The sequence below is a fragment of the Lepus europaeus genome, chromosome 13, assembly GCF_033115175.1.
Source record: "Lepus europaeus isolate LE1 chromosome 13, mLepTim1.pri, whole genome shotgun sequence".
NCBI classification, from domain to species: domain Eukaryota; kingdom Metazoa; phylum Chordata; class Mammalia; order Lagomorpha; family Leporidae; genus Lepus; species Lepus europaeus.
In genome coordinates, this window is record NC_084839.1 from 35,692,313 (window position 1) to 35,712,353 (window position 20,041).

The window sequence follows — 20,041 nt, forward strand, 5'->3', positions numbered from 1 at the left end:
ACGCAAAAACTACCGCATTCCAAATGGTCTAGGTAACCCGTCTCATCTGCTTCGCCTGAAATAATGAGGGTCAAAGTGTCGGCCACTGGACAGCACTCCTATGTGAAGTATGCTTCCAGAAAGAAACCACTGTACAGTTAAAGTGGTTTCAGAAATAGTACTTTCTTAGCATTTTCTTGGAAATTAGTAAGGCCACTGGTGTAGTAAAGGCTCTGAGAAGTCTTGTAGAGAATAGGAAGAAAGATGGACAGAGAAGAGGAAGAAGGGAACAGAATGAAAGGAAGGATAGGAAGAGAGACAGGTGGGAAGAGGAGGAAAAGGGAAAAACAAAGAGGGATGTGAAAAACTGGGACAGGGAGAAAGAGGAAGAAATAAAACTTCTCTAATTTTGCTTTGTTCACCATTTACCAAAACTGTTATTTTTATACATCCATTTTTAAAAAAAGATTTATTTGCTTGAGAGGCAGATTTGGAGAGAGAGAGAGAGAGAGAGAGAGAGAGAGAGAGAGAGAGAGAGAGAAAGTCTTCCATTCACTGGTTCATTACCTAAATGGCCACAATGGCTGGAGCTGAGCTGATTTGAAGCCAAGAACCAGGAGCCGCTTCTAGATCTCCCACACAGGTGCAGGGGCCCAAGCACTTGGGCCATCTTCCACTGCTTTCCTATGCCATCAGCAGGGACTGGACAGGAAGTGGAGAAGCCAGGACTTGAACCTGAGCCCACATGGGATGCTGGTGCCCCAGATGGACGCTTAACCAACCACAGCGTTGGCCCCAATATCCTTTTTTTTTTTAAACAAAATACTCACTGGCGAACCTTGGAACTAATGTTCTGTAGAAAACATTCTAGCAATATTGTTGTATGGAGGTATCTGTAATTTCACCAAAGTTTTTGCCTAAAGCAGTGTTTTTTTTTTTTATTTGTTTGTTTGTTTGTTTGACAGGTAGAGTTAGTGAGAGAGAGAGACAGAAAAAGGTCTTCCTTCTGTTGGTTCACCCGCCACTACGGTTGGGGCGCTGTGCTGATCTGAAGCCAGGAGCCAGGTGCTTTCCCCTGGTCTCCCATGGTGGTGCAGGGCCCAAGCAATTGGGCCATCCTCCACTGCCTTACCGGGCCACAGCAGAGAGCTGGACTGGAAGAGGAGCAACCGGGACAAGAACCCGGAGTGCACTGCAGGCGGAGGATTAGCCTAGTGAGCCGCGGCACCGGCCTAAAGCAGTGGTTCTTAACTCAGAGGTTTTGCCCCACAATAAAACACCAGTCACAGCTGTGGTGTGGGAGAGGTGCTGCTGGCACCAAACAGTGGACAGGGATAAAAGTTGGAATCCTACAAGGCACAGGACAACTTTCAACCATAAAAAAGTCTCTGGTCTAAAATGTCAACAGAGTTAAAGGTGAGAAATGTTGGCTTAAAGAAAAAACAAATGGGGTGGGCCATCTGGGAGTGAACCAATTAATGGAAGATCCCTCTCTGTTCTAACTCTGACTTTCAAATAAATAAAATTATTCTTAGGTGTTTAAATTTAACTGAAAAGTGATCCCTGCTAAATATAAGAGTGGGAATAAGAGCGGGAGGAGATGTACAATTTGGGACATGCTCAATCGGACTTGCCCCAAATGGTGGAGTTAGAAATGTGCCAGGGGATTCCAATACAATCCCATCAAGGTGGCATGTACCAATGCCATCTCACTAGTCCAAGTGATCAACTTCAGTTCACAACTGATCACACAGATAGGTCTAAGAGTCAAAGGGATCACATAAATAAGACTAGTGTCTGCTAATACTAACTGATAGAATAAAAAAGGGAGAGAACGATCCAACATGGGAAGCGGGATACACAGCAGACTCATAGAATGGCAGATGTCCTAAATAGCACTCTGGCCTCAGAATCAGCTCTTAAGGCATTCAGATCTGGATGAAGAGCCCATGAGAGTATTTCAGGCAGGGAAAGCCAAGACACTCTGGGAAAAAAAAAAAAAAAGGAAAGAAAAAAAACCTAAATGAAAGCTCTCTGCAGGTGAGATTCCAGTAGAAAGAATAGGCCATCAAAGAAGGAGGTATCTTTCTCTGAAGGGAGGAGAGAACTTCCACTTTGACTATGACCTTGTCTAAATAAGATCGAAGTCGGTGAACTCAAAAGGCTTCCATAGCCTTGGCAACTCATGACTAGAGCCTAGGGAGATTACTAACACCATAAACAAGAATGTCAAATTGTTAAGTCAACAACAGGAGTCACTGTGTACTTACTCCTCATGTGGGATCTCTGTCCTTAATGTGTTGTCCAATGTGAAGTAATGCTATAACTAGTACTGAAACAGTATCTTATACTTTATGTTCTGTGTGGGTGCAAACTAATGAAATCTTTACTTAATATATACTAAACTGATCTTCTGTATATAAAGAGAATTGAAAATGAATCTTGATGTGAATGGAATGGGAGAGGGAGTGGGAGATGGGAGGGGTGTGGGTGGGAGGGAAGTTATGGGGGGGGGAACACTGTAATCCATAAACTGTATTTTGGAAATTTATATTTACTAAATAAAAGTTTAAAAAAATGCTAAAAAATCAATAAATTATAATCAATTTCTATTTTCTCTTAAATACTGGAGAGTGGGACATTAGCAGGAAATTAGAATCTGAATGATGTATCTCAATTTCTTTTGCTGACAGTAATTTTCCAATATTAATTTCGTAGTTTTGAGTAATGCACCATGGTTCTCTAAGACATTCCTGTGAAGGAAGGCTGGAGTGAAGGATACACAGCAAACTCTATACTACGTTTGCAACTTTCCTGTGAAACTAAAATATTACAAAGTTAAGTTGATTTTTTAAAAAAGTAGAGCAGCTGGGTGAAATTAAAGTGATTTAAACTATAATCTTTATTCTCATATTTTGAGCACTACAAAAGGCACTGATGACCTGTTAAGTTCTTGTCGCTTCCCTTCCCATCCCTGACTCAGGTGCCAGAAGAAACTGTTCCTGTTTTACATAACTCAAGAGACTGCCATCTCTTTCCTGTATTACTGTAATAAACATGACAGAACTCTCTGTGTCAATCCTATCTTGAGTCTGTCCTCTACAAAATATACTACATTTGTTAAAATCTTTCAGCAAGTATACTCAATCCATACGTGCTAATTAAGGCATAAAAGGTGTCTTTTTGCCTAAATCTCCACAGCCTTACCTACTGTAATCATACCCTTTCCCTGTAGGCTCTAATATGAGACTATGAACTGTCCTGAATATTTTATTTGGGACACTGGCATCATAGGCAGTGGCTTTACCTTCAGTGCCTCAACACTGGCCCCTCATTTGCTATTTTCTAACTGGAGCTTTAGGAGTTCAAACTTGAGAGAAATTTCTGAATTTTCTTTTCCTTTTTACACTTAAAAAGCAAACACACACACACACAGAGGGAAAAGAGAGAGAGGGAGGGAACACTTTCCCATCTGCTGGTTCACTTCCAAATGCCTTCAATGTCCCGGATTAGGCTTAATGGTCATTTGAATTCATGCTACCATCTACTTTCATATCACTTTTATTAGTCACACCAGCTACATTATCAAACCACCTATTTAAATCAGTATTTTCTAATCTTAGATTATACAACACTAAAATAACATAATTTTACTGAAAAATGACTCTAATTTTGTCTATTTTACTTTAATTTCTGATAAATTTTGCTCTTTGTAGTCTTGATTTTGGAATAAAAATAAAATACTTGATGTTACTATCTTGTAAACATCTTATTTGTAAAATGGGAATAATATCTACCGCAGAGTTACACTGTTGATGTTTTTGAAAAGAAGAGGCACTAATAATTATGGCAGTATTTTAAAAAGAGTTAAGAAGTTCAAGCAGTAGCTGCAATAGCAACAGGTAAGTTAATAGCCGTTAGCATTTATTAAGCATTCATTATGTTCCAAGCACTGTTAGCATTTTACATGTACTTGCCTATTAGATCTTTGTAGCTATCCCCATCCTGTAGCATTATTATAATCCCCATTTTATTAACGAGGAAACAGAGGCACTGCATAGTTGAATACTTTGCCACAAGTCACACGATAAATAAGTGGGAAGGCCAGGACAACTCAGACAATGTGACCCGAGTTCTGACTACCAAATACACTGTTGTCTGTGTCAAAAAGATCATGCTCACTTCACCATACCAAGGGTGCCATAAAAATGGATGGCACTGTCCCAGTAAAACTTATTAGGCTTTGGATGGTCCCATAGTTCTGGAAGATTCTGACTGTGTGTCAGAAGTACTCTTAGATCAATGTCCCTGGGGGAACACAAAAACTCTCTTCAGGGCTGGCGCCGTGGCTTAACAGGCTAATCCTCCACCTTGTGGCGCCGGCACACCGGGTTCTAGTCCCGGTTGGGGCGCCGGACTCTATCCCGGTGGCCCCTCTTCCAGGCCAGCTCTCTGCTATGGCCCGGAAAGGCAGTGGAGGATGGCCCGAGTCCTTGGGCCCTGCACCCGCATGGGAGACCAGGAGAAGCACCTGGCTCCTGGCTTCGGATCAGCACGATGCGCCGGCCGCAGCGGCCATTAGAGGGTGAACCAACGGCAAAAAGGAAGACCTTTCTCTGTCTCTCTCTCTCACTATCCACTCTGCCTGTCCAAAAAAAAAAAAAAAAAAACAACAACAACAACCAAAAAATTCTCTTTAGAAGACCAGCTTGTCCTTGAGAAAAACACTGTAATGTTTCCCCCAAAGGACTCTAGGTAGGGGATGTTGTTACTACGAGTAATAATAAATTGTTTATAAGTGATTTAGCTGTATTGGCAGGAATCAGTTATATGTACCGAGAACTGAAATGATTTTAAGAGACTGTCCCTTTAAGCTGACAAAGTAACTGTCTGTGCTGCTTCCTAACATACAAAGTGATGCAGGAACTGTGTCAGATTGCTGTTTGAACCACTGACCAGGAAAGCCGTTTTAAATTGGCTGTCAAAGAGTCCATTCAAAATGTGTAACAGTCGATGAACTGGGGTAATAACTTAGCTAATTCCCTAAGTTCTCCATTAAACATACTCCTCTACCTTAACCATGGGGAGGCAACCAAAGCTGTATAAGAATGACCATAACCAAAAAGTGTTCATCCAGTTGGTTTTTCACAAGCTACAAAGAGACAATAAGGCAGAATTGCCCAGTGTTTTTTTAACTGTTATGCCTGGAAAAAGAGGAGAAGTATGTTGTTACTCCTGGATCATGAGTTACATCCTTATGTTGCAACTATACATCAGGTCAAAACTGAGGTGCTTTTTTTAAAAAAAATTTTTTTTATTATTTATTTAAAATGCAGAGTTAGAGAGAGAGAGATCTTCCATCTGCTCTTTCACTCTCCAGATGGTCACATCAGCCAGGGCTGGGCCAGCCTGGAGCTCCATCTGTATTTCCCATGTGGGTGGCAGGGGTCCAAACACTTAGGCCATCTCCCCCTGCTTCCCCTAGAGTATTAGCAGGGAGCTAAATTGGAAGTGGAGTAGCCAGGACTCAAACTGGCGCTCAAATGGGATGCCAGCATCAGAGGCAGTAGCTCAACCTGCTGTACTACTATGCTGGCCTCCAAAACTGTAAAGCTATTTAATACACAGGAAAACAGTCTCTAATCTGTCCTTAGGTGGAAGCTTAAAAACAAGTAGGACACAGTGATCAATTCACAGCTCCACAAAAAAGTGAATGGAAAAACAAGATTTGACTGTGAGGCGGTCTCCTATGGAATGACACCTGGATTGCCCCTGCCAAGAGAAAACAAGAGGAGGCAAATTCACAGCTCTTCTGAATTCACTTCAAGATCTAGAAAAATCGGTTACTGAAGTAATTATAGTTCTCATCCTTCGAACAAAAATCAAATAACAGGATGAGGTAACACTGAAGCTAGATGCACAAAACCCATAAAAACATAACAGCAAAAGATGCTCCTAACAAAATATACCCAAAACTAGAAGAAAGGGGCAACAAAATGGCACATTCAGATCTCTAGTCCACCAGAGAGACTAATAATAAAGTCAGTTTTTACTTGCCAGCTTCCTCATTGACACCACATCCAGAATTCCCAAGTCACAAGACTATGATACTGGTTACAGAATTAATAAATGAGTCATAAATAAAAACTCCATTCATAGGAAAAATCCTATCTCTAGAGCACGAAGAAAATCACAAAACATAAGTCAACACATTTCATTTTGTTAAATATATCGGGTAATAAAATAATCAGTTTTGATATTCAAAAGGGAAACAACATACCTGAGATAGCTTCCAAAATATGCAACAATATTTGGGTGTTTACAGTCTTTCATCATAATAATTTCTTGCTGTACAACTGCGAAGTCTTCTCCTAGAATAAAAAAACCAAGCATGCTGAATATTTATAGGTAAGATAAAATGTTCATTTACTAAAACATAAGATAATTATACTTATTAGCAAATATAATTAGTTAATAAATAAAATATAACCAATAAGTTAATGATATTACTTTTAATGACAATTTTGGTCCTATCTTAAGAGAATGTATAGCACAGTGACTAACAGCATGAACTGTGGCCCCAGACTCTCCGGATTCAAGTCCTAGCTCTGTTCCTAAGATGTATGAACTTGGGCAAACCACTGGACCTCTCTGCGTCAATTTCTTCCTCTGTTAAACAATAGTAATCTGCATCATAAGGCTGATGAATTAATATATGTAAAATGCTTAAAACAATGCCTTATATAGACTAAACTTCATATAAACATTTGCCACACTTATTTTAAGTATTATGACTTGAACATGAACATCAGTATAATTCATTACTAGATAATGTACATTATTTCTTCCTCTATTACTAAATAATATTTAATATAATCTTAGCACAGAAAAGTAATTTCCTTTTAAGCTAGGGTAGAATCCCTTATACACCAAGTATGTCGACATATATTCAGGGTCTGGTGCTGTGGCACAGTGGGTTAAAGCCTCAGCCAGCAGCGCCGGCATCCCATATGGGCTTCAGTTCAAGTCCTGGCTTCTCCACTTCCGATCTAGCTCCCTGCTAATGCACATGGGGAAGCAAGCAATGGAAGATGGCCCAAGCGCTTGGGCCCCTGCACAGACAGAGAGACCCGGAAGAAGCTCCTGGTTCCAGGCTTCAGATCAGCTCAGCTCTGGCCATTGTGGCCATTTAGGCAGGGAACTAGTGGATGGAAGACCTCTCTCACTTGCTCTGTCACTACCTCTCTCTGTAACTCTTTCTAATAAATAAAATAAATCTTTAAAAAAAAAAAAAACAACCCATATCTTCAAAGGTTCATTGTAGGGTCAAGAAGCCAATACTATAGCAGTACTGGGTAACCACTAGATGGCACAGATACATAGGCTTATCCTATATTTGAGTACCTTATTCCAACAGTGTTAGGTAGGATGCATAATGGGATATATTGGAGTTTGGTCAGGCTACTAGTAAAAAATCTCTCTCCGGCAGGCGCCACGGCTCACTAGGCTAATCCTCCGCCTTGCGGCGCCGGCACACCAGGTTCTAGTCCCGGTCGGAGCACTGATCCTGTCCCAGTTGCCCCTCTTTCAGGCCAGCTCTCTGCTGTGGCCAAGGAGTGCAGTGGAGGATGGCCCAAGTCCTTGGGCCCTACACCCCATGGGAGACCAGGAGAAGCACCTGGCTCCTGCCATCGGATCAGCGTGGTGCGCCGGCCGCAGCGCGCCTACCGCGGCGGCCATTGGAGGGTGAACCAACGGCAAAAGGAAGACCTTTCTCTCTGTCTCTCTCTCACTGTCCACTCTGTCAAAAAAAAAAAAAAAAAAAAATCTCTCTCCTATTCCCTCATTGCCCAAATACTTCAAAATAAGATCTGGCAACCCTATAGCAGTGTCACATGCTGTGGCTTCTGAATGAACACTTGTCAGGGAGAGAAAGAGAACTGCAGTGAATGCAAATGTGGTGAACTAGAGAGAATGCAGAAAGAGAACAAGTGGAATACTTACATTTAAATCAAAGTACTTTTGTCTAACTCCATTTTTAAAATATTACACACTATGAATAATCTGATTAAACATATATTCATGGAAAATGAAAAAGGATTCCCCAATTATCATTCAAATCATAAACATAAGGTCATTATGGTAAGCCCCAACATTTCTGGGCTTGGTATTTTCCTATTATAAACACAAATGAGACTTGAAGTGGCCCAACCATGAACTTTTTGAACCCAATCTCAAAATCATCTACTGTCCCAGTGACATGGGAGGAAGTAATGAAGAAGAGACAATATGTCGAGTTCTTAATCACAGCAATAACATGAGAACAAAATCAAAGTCCTCTAATGGAAAAACAGGACAATTTTGCTTTCAAAAATTCAAAAGATCAAAGTAGGACCTTCTTATAATTCCACTTCTCACCATTAAAAGCCCCTGATTCTCAGTATATAAAAAGAAATAGAATTTAGAAATAATAAAGCTATAACACAGCAAACACCAATATTTATGGATATGCTAAATATTTTGGAAGTTCTTGACTTTTGCTTTTTCATACATTCCAAAATTATACTTTTCCTTAATTCAGTGAAGCAGGCAATCAAAGTTCATCTGGTCAGAATGAACCCAGGATCATAGTTTGATATCAGAGGACAGAAACTTTTTCTGTGAGTATCCCCTGAGAGTTATTAGAAGCCATTCTACCTCAAAGAAAGCCAGCCGCAGGATAAAGCTAATCTGTGGAAAGGATTGTAAAGAAAGAGGAAAAAGGAGGGCATCTAATGCTGTAATCAGACTATTATAACAAGCCTTGCCTTCCTCTGTAATTTGCATACATGCCAATATTTGATCAGTAAACTCCCTGTATTGTTTTAGTTACTTTGAGCTGGGATTTCTGTTCCTTGTAACTCTAAGCATCACAACTTCCATAGTAATCTCTGAAAACAGTACAGTCCTTATGACACTATATCAATGTTTGCATGCTGATGTCCTCACTAGAATACAAATCCTCTTGGACAAGATTATGCCTTTTTAATCATCTTCGCACCCTTAGCATCTAATATACGATCAATAAAGAACTGCTGAGTGACTGAATCTACACTACCTAATAACTCTGTAATGACTCTAAATCAGTAACATCAACTTTTGATTTAATTTCATCCAATTATTAATGAGTTTTATGTAATTAATTGCCTGTTTACGATTCCTTTGAGTTCTAATAAAACCTCCTAGTGGCTGCAAGATTTCAACTATAACTTTCCCATGAAATGCTGCTGATTCAAAAATGCATCTTCTTTCCTATTAAGTCAACTCTGCAATTATGAAAATGGCTAAATTAAACCAACATTCTTGAGTGGAAAATTTTTCAAAGAAAAATTCTACATACTCTGTTTTTAAAGAAAACAAAAAATTAAGATTTAGGTAGAAAAAAATGAGTTTTAATATGATAATAATCCAAAGAAGCTGAAGAGCTGATTTAAAGTACTTTCTTCAAAGTTCATGATGATGAAAATGAACAGGCCTAAGAAAAAAGTTCCAGCAAATTTAATAATACTCTAAGGAACAGGAGGTTAAATGATATAATCTTTAATTTTTTTTTAAATTCTGAAGATTTTTTAAATAAAAATTTTAGATATAAGAGTAAAGAATTTATCTTCCAGAAGAAGTCTCCCCTGATCCCCCCAAAAAAATCCTACTAAGAAAACTGGGTAAGCCTACAAATAGAGCACACAGTGAATAAATCAAGAGTTTAATAGGCAGAAAAAGACAAACTGCCACATGCATAATTTTTAGAATACACATGGCACATATTAAGTGCTTCATAAACATTAGCTATTTATTGTAAGCAGAATAATGGCCTTTAAAGGTAATACAGGTCCTAATTTCAGAATTCTGTCAATGTTACTTTATATGGAAAAAGGAATTTGCAAACATGATTAAATTCACTGAGACTGGAAGGAGATTATCCTGAATTATCTAAGTGGGCTCTAAATGCAATTACAAGTGTTTTAAGAAGAAAGCTAATGGAAACATGACTACACAAGGCAATGTGACAACTGAGGAAAGATGCTACACTGCAGGCTTTAAACTGAGGAGGGTGCCAAGAGTTAAGGAATGCAGCTCTAGAAACTGGAAAGGGAAGGAAACAGTTCTCCGTAGAGTCTCCATGGGCAGTATGAACCTACTGATGCCTTGATCTTGACCTATACAAACTCATTTTGGACTCCTGAACTCCAGAACTTTAAGAAAATAAACCTGTGTTACATCAAGTCACCAAGTTTGTGGTAATTTGCCTCTCTAGCCATAAGAAACTAAGTAAAACACCGTTATAGCCAACGTTATTAATATTTTGGCCAACCTGTCCAGTCAAACACAAATAATCTGTGCTCCCTCTGCTTTTGTGTGGAAGTTACTGGTAGGAGGCAGTGTCTAGTCAAGGAAACATTTCCCATGCAGCAGGCAGACTGGTGTGCTCCCAAAGACTAGTTCTTGCCCACAGAAGGCGAGCAAAAGTAATGTGTCCCCTTCCCAGTATTTTTTTCCCCACTGGCAGGCTATAAGACATTGAAAGAAATGGAAGAAGTCTCAGTTCCTGTGTCAACAAAAGGAAGAAAGTCATTGAACAACTTGAATACTTGCACTGAACAATTATATAAACTTGAAACAAAATTTTATTGTAAGTTACTGGTATGTTCCTGTATAGCTGTGACAGCCAAAACTATCCTATGGTGATACAATTATTGCCATCTATTTATGGCAAAGGTTGTTCAAATTGTAATAGGTGCTTCACAATTGTTTAAGTGCAGTACAAGAGATTATGTCCATCTATTCAAGCAAAGTAACTAGTAGAAAAGATAACAATGAACAAGATTATAGGTGTTTCTATTTGGTACTCAATTCTCTTCTGTGAAAAAGTATATTAAGTCAAATGTATTAAAGGAGAAGAGGAGACACGAATGTTATGGGGTGGATCTTTTTCTGAAAGCTACAATATAACACAGAATCTATATGGATAAGACACACAGTGACAACTACTGAATTTCCAACATTTCATACAATTCTTTATTTTTTCCTTATTCTTTTTCTTGACAAAGTAATATATAATGTTAAATCAAATGGCTGCCCAACTGAAGTTAAAATGACTCCCTTCTTGAATTACCTCATCACCTTATCCCCTGATGTCAACTGTAATAAATTTCTAATACCTACTTATATATTAGCATAAGCACTGAGTTAATAAACTATCTAATAATTTTTTATAAAATAAACAAAAATAAAAAACTAGGGTTGGGTGTTTGGCACAGCAGTTAGTGCACCACTTAGGAAACTCGCATTCCTTTGACAAAGGAGCTAAAACCAATCCCTGGGGCAAGGACAGTCTCTTCAACAAATGGTGCTGGGAAAACTGGATTTCTACATGCAGAAGTAAGAAGCAGGACCCGTACCTTACACCTTACACAAAAATCCATTCAAAATTGATTAAAGACCTAAACCTATGACCAGATATCATCAAATTATTAGAGAACATTGGGGAAACTCTGCAAGATATTGGCACAGGCAAAGAGTTCTTGGAAAAAACCCCAGCAGCACAGGCAGTCAAAGCCAAAATTAAAAAATGGGATTACATCAAATTGAGAAGTTTCTGTACTACAAAAGGAATAGGAAAGTAAAGAGGCAACCGACAGAATGGGAGAAATTATCTGCAAACTATGCAATTGATAAAGGATTAATAACTAGAATATATAAAGAGATCAAGAAACTCCTCAACAACAAAACAAACAACCCAGTTAAGAAATGAGCAAAGGTCTAAAACAGACATTTTGGAAAAGAGGAAATTCAAATGGCCAACAGACACTTGAAAAAATGTACAGGATCACTAGTCTACAGGGAAATGCAAATCAAAATCACAATGAGGTTTCACCTCACTCCTGTTAGAATGGCTTTCATACAGAAATCAAAAACAAATGCTGGCGAGGGTATGGGGGAAAAGGTAACCTAATCCACTGTTCCGTGGGTCTGTAAACTGGTAAAACCATTATGGAAGACAGTTTGGAGATACCTCAGATATCTGAATATAGACCTATCATATGACCTAGCCATCCCACTCCTGGGAATTTACCCAAGGGAAATGAAATCAGTAAACAAAAAAGTTATCTGCACCTCAGTGTGTATTGCAGCTCAATTCACAATAGCTAAGACATAGAATCAACCTAAATTCTCATCAACTGAAGATTGGATAAAAAATTATGGGATATATACTCTTTGAAACACTACACAATGGCAAAGAAAAATTAAATCCGGTCATTTGCAACAAAATGGATGAATACTTGGTGAAATAAGCCAGTTCCAAAAGGACAAATACTATATGTTCTCCCTGATCTGTGATCATTAATACAGCACCTAAAAGGAAATCTGTAGAAATGAAATTGATACTTTGAGAAGCAATGACTTGACAAACACACTAGACAGCACTCTTGCCTCAAAATCAGCCTTTAAGGCATTCTGGTCTAGCTGAAAAGCTCATGAGAGCGTTTCAGGCATCGAAAGCCATGACACTGAGGCAAAAAAATGTCCTACATGAAGGATCTCTGTGAGAGAGACCCCAGTGGAAAGAAGTGGTCACCAAAGAAGGATGTACTTTTCCCTGAAGGGAGGAGAGAACTTCGTTTGCTTATGAATAGCCTTGTCTAAATACTGACGGAAATTGTGGATTCAAAAGGTTCCATAGCCTTGATGGATCATGTCAAGAGCCTTGAGTGATCACTGACGTCATACAGAAGAGTGTTAATTGTTAAATTAACAAAAGGAGTCACTGTGCACTTCCTTCCCATGCAGGACTTCTGTCCTCCATGAGTTGTATTATGAAAATTAGCTATTAAAACTTGTTCTCATTTTCTGTGTGTGTGTGTGTGTGTGTAAACTGTTGAAATCCTTACTTAGTATAGGGTTTGTCTTCTGTGTATAAAGTTAATTGAAAATGAATCTTATTGGAGAATGGGACTGGGAATGGGGGAGAGAGGAGGTGGTGGGGTGGGAATAGGAGTGGGAGGGCGGGTATGATGGGAAGAATCACTATATGCCCAAGTTGTACTTATGAAATCTGTTCTCATTAAATAAAAGGTTTCTTTGTGGGGAAAAAAACCCACTAGGAGAATTAGGAAACGTAAGCTACTCTGCTGTACTATTATCCTTCCATGTGTAGCTTGTGTAATGGTCCATACCCAGAGTATTTCGGAGATTAAATAAATAGTCAAAGACGGGTATTCAGTGACCTATGAATTAAGGCTTTCTAGTCACAGTCACCATTATTCCAAACTGCTGGCACCACAACCTACCTATCTACCTACACACATACACACACAGTCTGCTCAGTCAGTGAATCTCTGTAGTTAGGTTGCTGCTTACACAAATACTAGTTTTCACTTTAGGTAACACACTCCTTGAAAGTAGCAACTATGTCTTTTTTTGTTTCTTGCATTCTACTAAATTAAGTACTAAATAAATAATCAAGAAGCTAAATTCTTGGGTTGTGAATGAGGAAGAAATTACAAACAAAATAAAAATTCCTTTGTATTTTGCTTTTATTTTTGAGCATTATCTTTCAATGTATAAATATCTAATTTGTCAGGGCCAGTGCCGTGGCTCACTTGGTTAATCCTCCGCCTGCAGTGCTGGCATCCCTTATGGGCGCCAGGTTCTAGTCCCGGTTGTTCCTCTTCCAGTCCAGCTCTCTGCTGTGGCCCGGGAGGGCAGTGGAGGATGGCCCGAGTGCTTGGGCCCTGCATGGGAGACCAGGAGGGAGCATCTGGCTCCTGGCTTTGAATAGGTGCAGCGCCGGCCAGCCATGGTGGTCATTTGGGGAGTGAACCAATGGAGGGAAGACCATTCTCTCTGTCTCTCTCTCTCACTATGACTCTACCTGTCAAATAAAAAAAAAATCCTTAAAAAAATTAATTTGTCCAGTATAATTAGCCACAAGTCCATAATATTGTTCTAAATTTGATATATTAAAGAGCTGCTAGGTAATCCATGATTAGCCTATAAAGAATAATTATCATAAATGATGTAATAACTACTCCATTCATAACAGCAATAGTCAGGGCAACACTGAATAAACAACCGGTGGTAAGGGATCTACCAAAGCACTCAAGGGAGATAGGAAAAGGTGCCAGATAAATAATTTCCCCAATGTTTTGCCCTGATGAAATTGAGAAAGAGGGTGAAAGCACCTCTCCCATCTCTGCACAAACAAACTCATGTCAACAGCTCACAGGAAAGATTCCTGGAATGTAACTTTGGAGATCCCTGACAAAATGATGGAGTTAGGTCTTACTGGTACTTTTCATACTTTTAAAATTTTGCTCTACAACTTAATGCATGTTGCTGTCATGGAAACAAAACATAATACTCTATTTTCTTACCATGAATTTCTATCTGCTTATCAATCTCAGCATTTTTCATTTCATTGGAAAGGAAATGTTTCCCCATTTAGAAGAGTTTTTCCTATGAGTTGCTACCTAATCACACTGTTATCTGTCTGCATTTATATTTTATTTCAATAACAAGTACTGCAAACACCACAAGAAGAATAACTTCAACTTTAAAATTCTAGATTTAAATCATAAAAAATATTCAAGAGACCCATAACATGGACAGCTATATCTTATCAGAAGGAAATACATGTGCATTCTATTTTGTTAGCAAGCTCTTCCTGAAGCTCTTATCTTGATCCACTTCAAATTAAGTCTCAAAAGTTGGTGAAGCTCTAACTCAATATACCTTAAAACCACAGGAACAAACTTGTAACCCAATAAAAATGAGGGTTTTGGTCCTTCGCAATAAGGAAAACTGTACACTAGAAGAATCCTGAGTCATCTCACCAAACAAAGGAAAAGATGTAGTTAATCTTGGATAGCACTGGGGACCTGTGGAGTTGAGGTGAAATTTAAACCAAGCAGTACTGACTGGCTTGGAGCAAAGCAGAGCAGTGCCTCCTGGACTGTTGATTGAGCCCCAGGTCCCCTCTCCTTATGAACTACAAAGCAGGATATGGACGCTGTGTCCTGAAACTCTTATCTGAAGCTCTGCATCTGTTTGTAACTGGAACTTTGTCTCCAGGTGAAAGTAACTCAGATTCTCCAGGCAAAGCAGGGTGTTTAATTCTTGCTGACATAATTTCACACAGCCAAGTTTCTCAAAGTCCATGATTTTGAAGAACAATGTTTCTCAGGGCTAAACAAGTCCTCACTAAGATACTGGGTTTGTTACAGCACTTTGTATCATTCTTGGGAGAAATGGCCTCTTGTTAAGTTTGGGGCTTTATCTGTGCCTGGTACTCAAGCCACTAAATGGCCAGGCAGATTTTTCACTTTCTCAGTCACTTGAGATTCCTGTGACCCTTACTCCTGTTCCATTTTATGTCAGAATGTGAAGAACAGCTTGCTAATTAAACTGATTACACTTTACTCCTCAGAAAGGATTTTATTTGCTGGCTTATTGTTTGGTTTGCTTATTAAGCATCAATTTCTCCAAAGATGTCCGAATTGGACAAATAATACTGATTTTGAAGCATTTATATCTTCTCCCAATGAAGTTCATTTACTCATTAAATGTGTGCAAAAATCACTTAGCTTGTTAAGTGATAACTCTAGCCAAGATTTTTCTCTTATAGTGAACATCCCACTGAACCTGATAGTACAGATAGTTTCGACAACACCATCAATTTGAGAGTGGTAAGACAGAGCTAGACTGCCAGGGCTCAAATCCCAGCTCTACACTACTTAGAGCAAAGTACATGCACTTGCAGCACTTCAGCTTCTTTATCTGTTTAAAAAAAAAAAAAAAAAAAAAGGAAGGGAGGAAGGATTTAGTGAGCCAGCACATGTGAAACACTTGGAGTAGAGTCTGTTATAAATTAAGTTTGAATAAATGTTAACTATTTATTAGTAATGAATGTCATAGCTTAAACTAACCCACTTCCAAGCTATTTACAGACACTGAGAATATTATGGTAAATAAAATGAACAAAGTTTGTGCTCACAGAAATGACAATCTAATAATGAAGACCTCAGTGCCACTATATTCTTAATAGTAACTCTTTCCCTTTTTTAACAGTAAAAGTATGCTCTTGTTATGAGGAAAAGATGCCACGTTGCCCAAATAATCATTAGTAGTCAGTTCCTTTAGGACAAAGACTATGTCTTGTAGCTGATAACCCCAGTGCCTAACATACTACACAGTAAATGCATGCTGCATTTTATTAATTCTTGGCTATATAATTTATATTTCCTCCCACTGCATTTTGCCATTGATTCATTTAAAATGTATCTTTACCCCCCAAATCAGTGCACACATACACACACACACATAGCAAAACAAACAAAAATTCTTAAATCAACAGTGTATCTTGTAGCTGGAGTGGTCAACCTTCTCTGCCTGCCCAAGACAGGGATTTCTTGGAACCTGGCACTTCCAGTACTAAAACAGCGAAAATGTGGGGGAAATCAGATTAACTAGTCACTGATATATAGCTGATGGTGTTGGAAAAAGGTAAGTAAAGCTGCATGTAGAAAACAAAGATAGGGGTGGACATTATGACACAGCAGCTTAAGCTGCTGCTTGGGATGCCCATACTCCATGTCAGAGTGCATGGGATGAGGTCTTCCCTCTGCTTTCAAGATAGCTTGCTAATGTACCTGGGAAGTTTCAAGTACTGGAGTCTCAGTCACCCACACGGAGATCCAGACAGCAGTTTCTGGCTCCTGATTTTAACCTGATCCGACTCTAGCTGCTGTGGGCATTTGGGGAAGTGAACTAGCAGATGGAAGATCAATCCCTGGCCCCCTGCTCTGTTACTCTGCCTTTCAAATAAATAAATTTTTTAAAGGAAATAAGATCAACTCTCCACTGTCCCCCCAAAAGCTAAACCATATTTCACAACTTCAAACGTTCTGACCATACTAAAAATGAACATCTTATACCAGGATCAGTTATACAATGCCATTCCCATTTCTTCTGAAATCCATCCAGGGCTTCTGCTTGGTCTTTCTTCATCCTACTTTCACCCAAATTGTTGATTATGGGATCCAGGCTACCTTCAGCTTAGGAGGTTTTTCAAAGAAAAACATCATTAATTACTTTTCTTTCTTGCCCTTCCCTCCCACAGTGCTCGCTTTACCTGTATTTCATCACTCACAACTCACAGCTTCTTTCACCCCAGTTTCAAGCACTGTCTTCTACATTTTCTACATTTGTATCTTCCTCACCATTTTTCTGGTTACCATGGGAAAAAAATGTTTTCCTCCTTTCTGTTAAATAAAGAAATTACAGGGTGTGTACTCTGAAATCAGCAGGTTAAGTTGCTGCTTGGAATGCCTGCATCTCACTGGAGAGCCTGTTTGAGTCCCAGCTACTCCATGCTTCTGATCCAATAAAACAGGATTCGATGGTCCTTCAAGTCTTCCTCATTTCAGTAAACAGCAACTACAGTCCCACTCAGCTGCTCAGGCCAACAACCCTCCAAAAGCTTTCCCCTATGCTGCACATAAAATCTAATCTCCCTACCACAGTCCTCAAGGCTCTCTAAAATCTACCATATTCTCAAGGCTCACAAAAATGCAGCCATACTCTCTGTCCCTAACTGTGGTACACTCATTCTTGCTTCAGAGCCACCATACTTGCCTTTGACCACTTGGAATGCTCTTTTCTGAGACTGCCACATGACTATCTGCTTAAGCAGTTCCCTTCTCCACACTTCAAATCAAAGCTGAATCTACTCAATCCTTTAGCACAATCAATCAAGCTTGGAACAGCATATTAAATGATACTATAGGGAGGCAATCAGCAAGATCCAAGCTGAGAGGAGATGTTACCAGAGAATAACCAAGTTTCTTCAACAACAACAACAAAAAAAAAATTACAAGGAAAAAGCTAAGAAGAGACAAAGGAAGAACCTACGTATATAAATGTAAGACAGATCAACAGTTAGCAATATGTAACCTTATTTGTTAATAAGAATCTTAGTATTTAATATTGTTAACTATATTATGGTTATAGTTTTATAATCTTAGTAAGTCATTTTAAGATCATGTAATTCACCCATTTCAAGTGTAAACTTCAATGACTTTCTAATGCATTTACTAAGTTATGCAGCTATCACTATAAATCAGTTTTAGAATATTTGCATTATCCGGCCGGCGCCGTGGCTCACTAGGCTAATCCTCCGCCTTGCGGCGCCGGCACACCGGGTTCTAGTCCCGGTCGGGGCACCGATCCTGTCCCGGTTGCCCCTCTTCCAGGCCAGCTCTCTGCTGTGGCTAGGGAGTGCAGTGGAGGATGGCCCAAGTGCTTGGGTCCTGCACCCCATGGGAGACCAGGAGAGCACCTGGCTCCTGCCATCGGAACAGCGCGGTGCGCCGGCCGCAGCGCGCTACCGCGGCGGCCATTGGAGGGTGAACCAACGGCAAAAAGGAAGACCTTTCTCTCTGTCTCTCTCTCTCACTGTCCACTCTGCCTGTCAAAAAAAAAATAAAATAAAAAAAAAAAAAAAAGAATATTTGCATTATCCCCCAAAGATACCTCATGATCATTAACTGTTCATCCATCCCACCACCCCCAACTCATCTAGTAGTAAACCCATTTTTTTAACTCTGTAAATTTGTTCTTTCTGAACATTTCAAAAATACAATTACACATTATGTAGTCTCTTGTGTTTAGCTCCTTTTAGTTATCATGGTTTTTCAAGTTCATCAGTGCCACAGTATATATTAACAGCTTCTTTTTATTTCTAAATAATATTTTATTGTATGGACATATTTGTCTATTCATTCACAAACTGATGGACAGTTAGGTTGTTTCCAATTTGGAGATATTATGAATAATGCTGTCATGAACATTTGTCAAAACTCACTGTGTGGGTTGCTGTGGAGTTGCTGTGTCATCCTGGCAAATTTACATTTACTATTTTAACATGTTTTCCAAAGTGGCTGCTCCATTTTATATATCTACTCACAATATATCAGAATTCCCATTCATGATTATAATTTGATTTCTTATCTTAGCCATACATACTGAAATATTAAAGACTAAGATGATACGATGTTCATGTCTGATTGGGTGGGGAGAAAGGAGAGTAGGTGGTTACAGATGAAATAAGGCTGGTCATATCCTGGTAACTATAATAGTGGTTAACAGTAATAGTGTATAATCTCTGTGCCATGCACTACATATTTTAGACATGGGAGCTCATTTAACCCTTACAACAATTTTAAGAAGAAGTTACTGTTATTGGTTCCCCAAATTTAAGAAATGCAGACAAGCCAGGACTAAAATCAAAACAGTCTGTGCTCTTAACTGTTGGGAAAAGCTTACCAAAAAATAAGTATATACCTAACACACACACACACATAAGAGAACTACAATAAATTTGTGGAAAATGAAATTAAAATATAAATTTAATTTGAAGTAAAACATTTGAAATCTGTGCAGTTTTTTCATAATACTCATTTTTTTGGAAGAATTACTTTATTATTTTCTCTATCAACAAAACAAACAAGTCTCATCCAGTTCAACAAATCCACTGAAATACCTTAGGTTCAGTGGCAACTTCTCCGAATATCTAGTTTGTACATTTGTATTCTACACAACATTTCTGTAATAAACATGTTTCTCATTGACATTATTCACAACAATTTTTCATACTTTCCAGCAATCACTGAAATATACCAAAAAGGCACACATATTTACAGGTTGAAATCATTACTGTTTAAAAATTGTTCAGGTCTTTTACAATACAGTATTTTGTTATTTAAATGACCTCTAACTAGTTAATATACAATGAAAGTCTTTTTTTCCTGAAACTCAACCATGAGTTTCTGAACAAAGTCATAAAGTCATTGGGAAGGTTTGAGTGCTAGAAATCCAGATGACGGATTTGATGAAAGTGCTTTTGAAGACTGCTAATTTATGGATGATCTGAAAATCAATGAATCAAATCAGAGGTCTTTTTGAAACATCAGAATATTTAAAAAATAAAAACTTTTTTTAGTAATCTATTCAAGGAAACTCAAAA

The 20,041-nt window shown here is 38.7% G+C and overlaps 1 protein-coding gene across 2 annotated transcripts in view; it reads right to left on the reverse strand.

Moving 5' to 3' along the window:
* Window positions 1-20,041, reverse strand: part of MAP4K3 (mitogen-activated protein kinase kinase kinase kinase 3) — a 206,656-nt gene that overhangs the window by 109,399 nt on the left and 77,216 nt on the right. For both annotated transcript variants that reach the window (XM_062209309.1, XM_062209310.1), the window contains exon 3: window positions 6,260-6,350. In XM_062209309.1, the coding sequence (XP_062065293.1) occupies window positions 6,260-6,350 (91 nt within the window). The remainder of the gene's footprint in view (window positions 1-6,259; window positions 6,351-20,041) is intronic.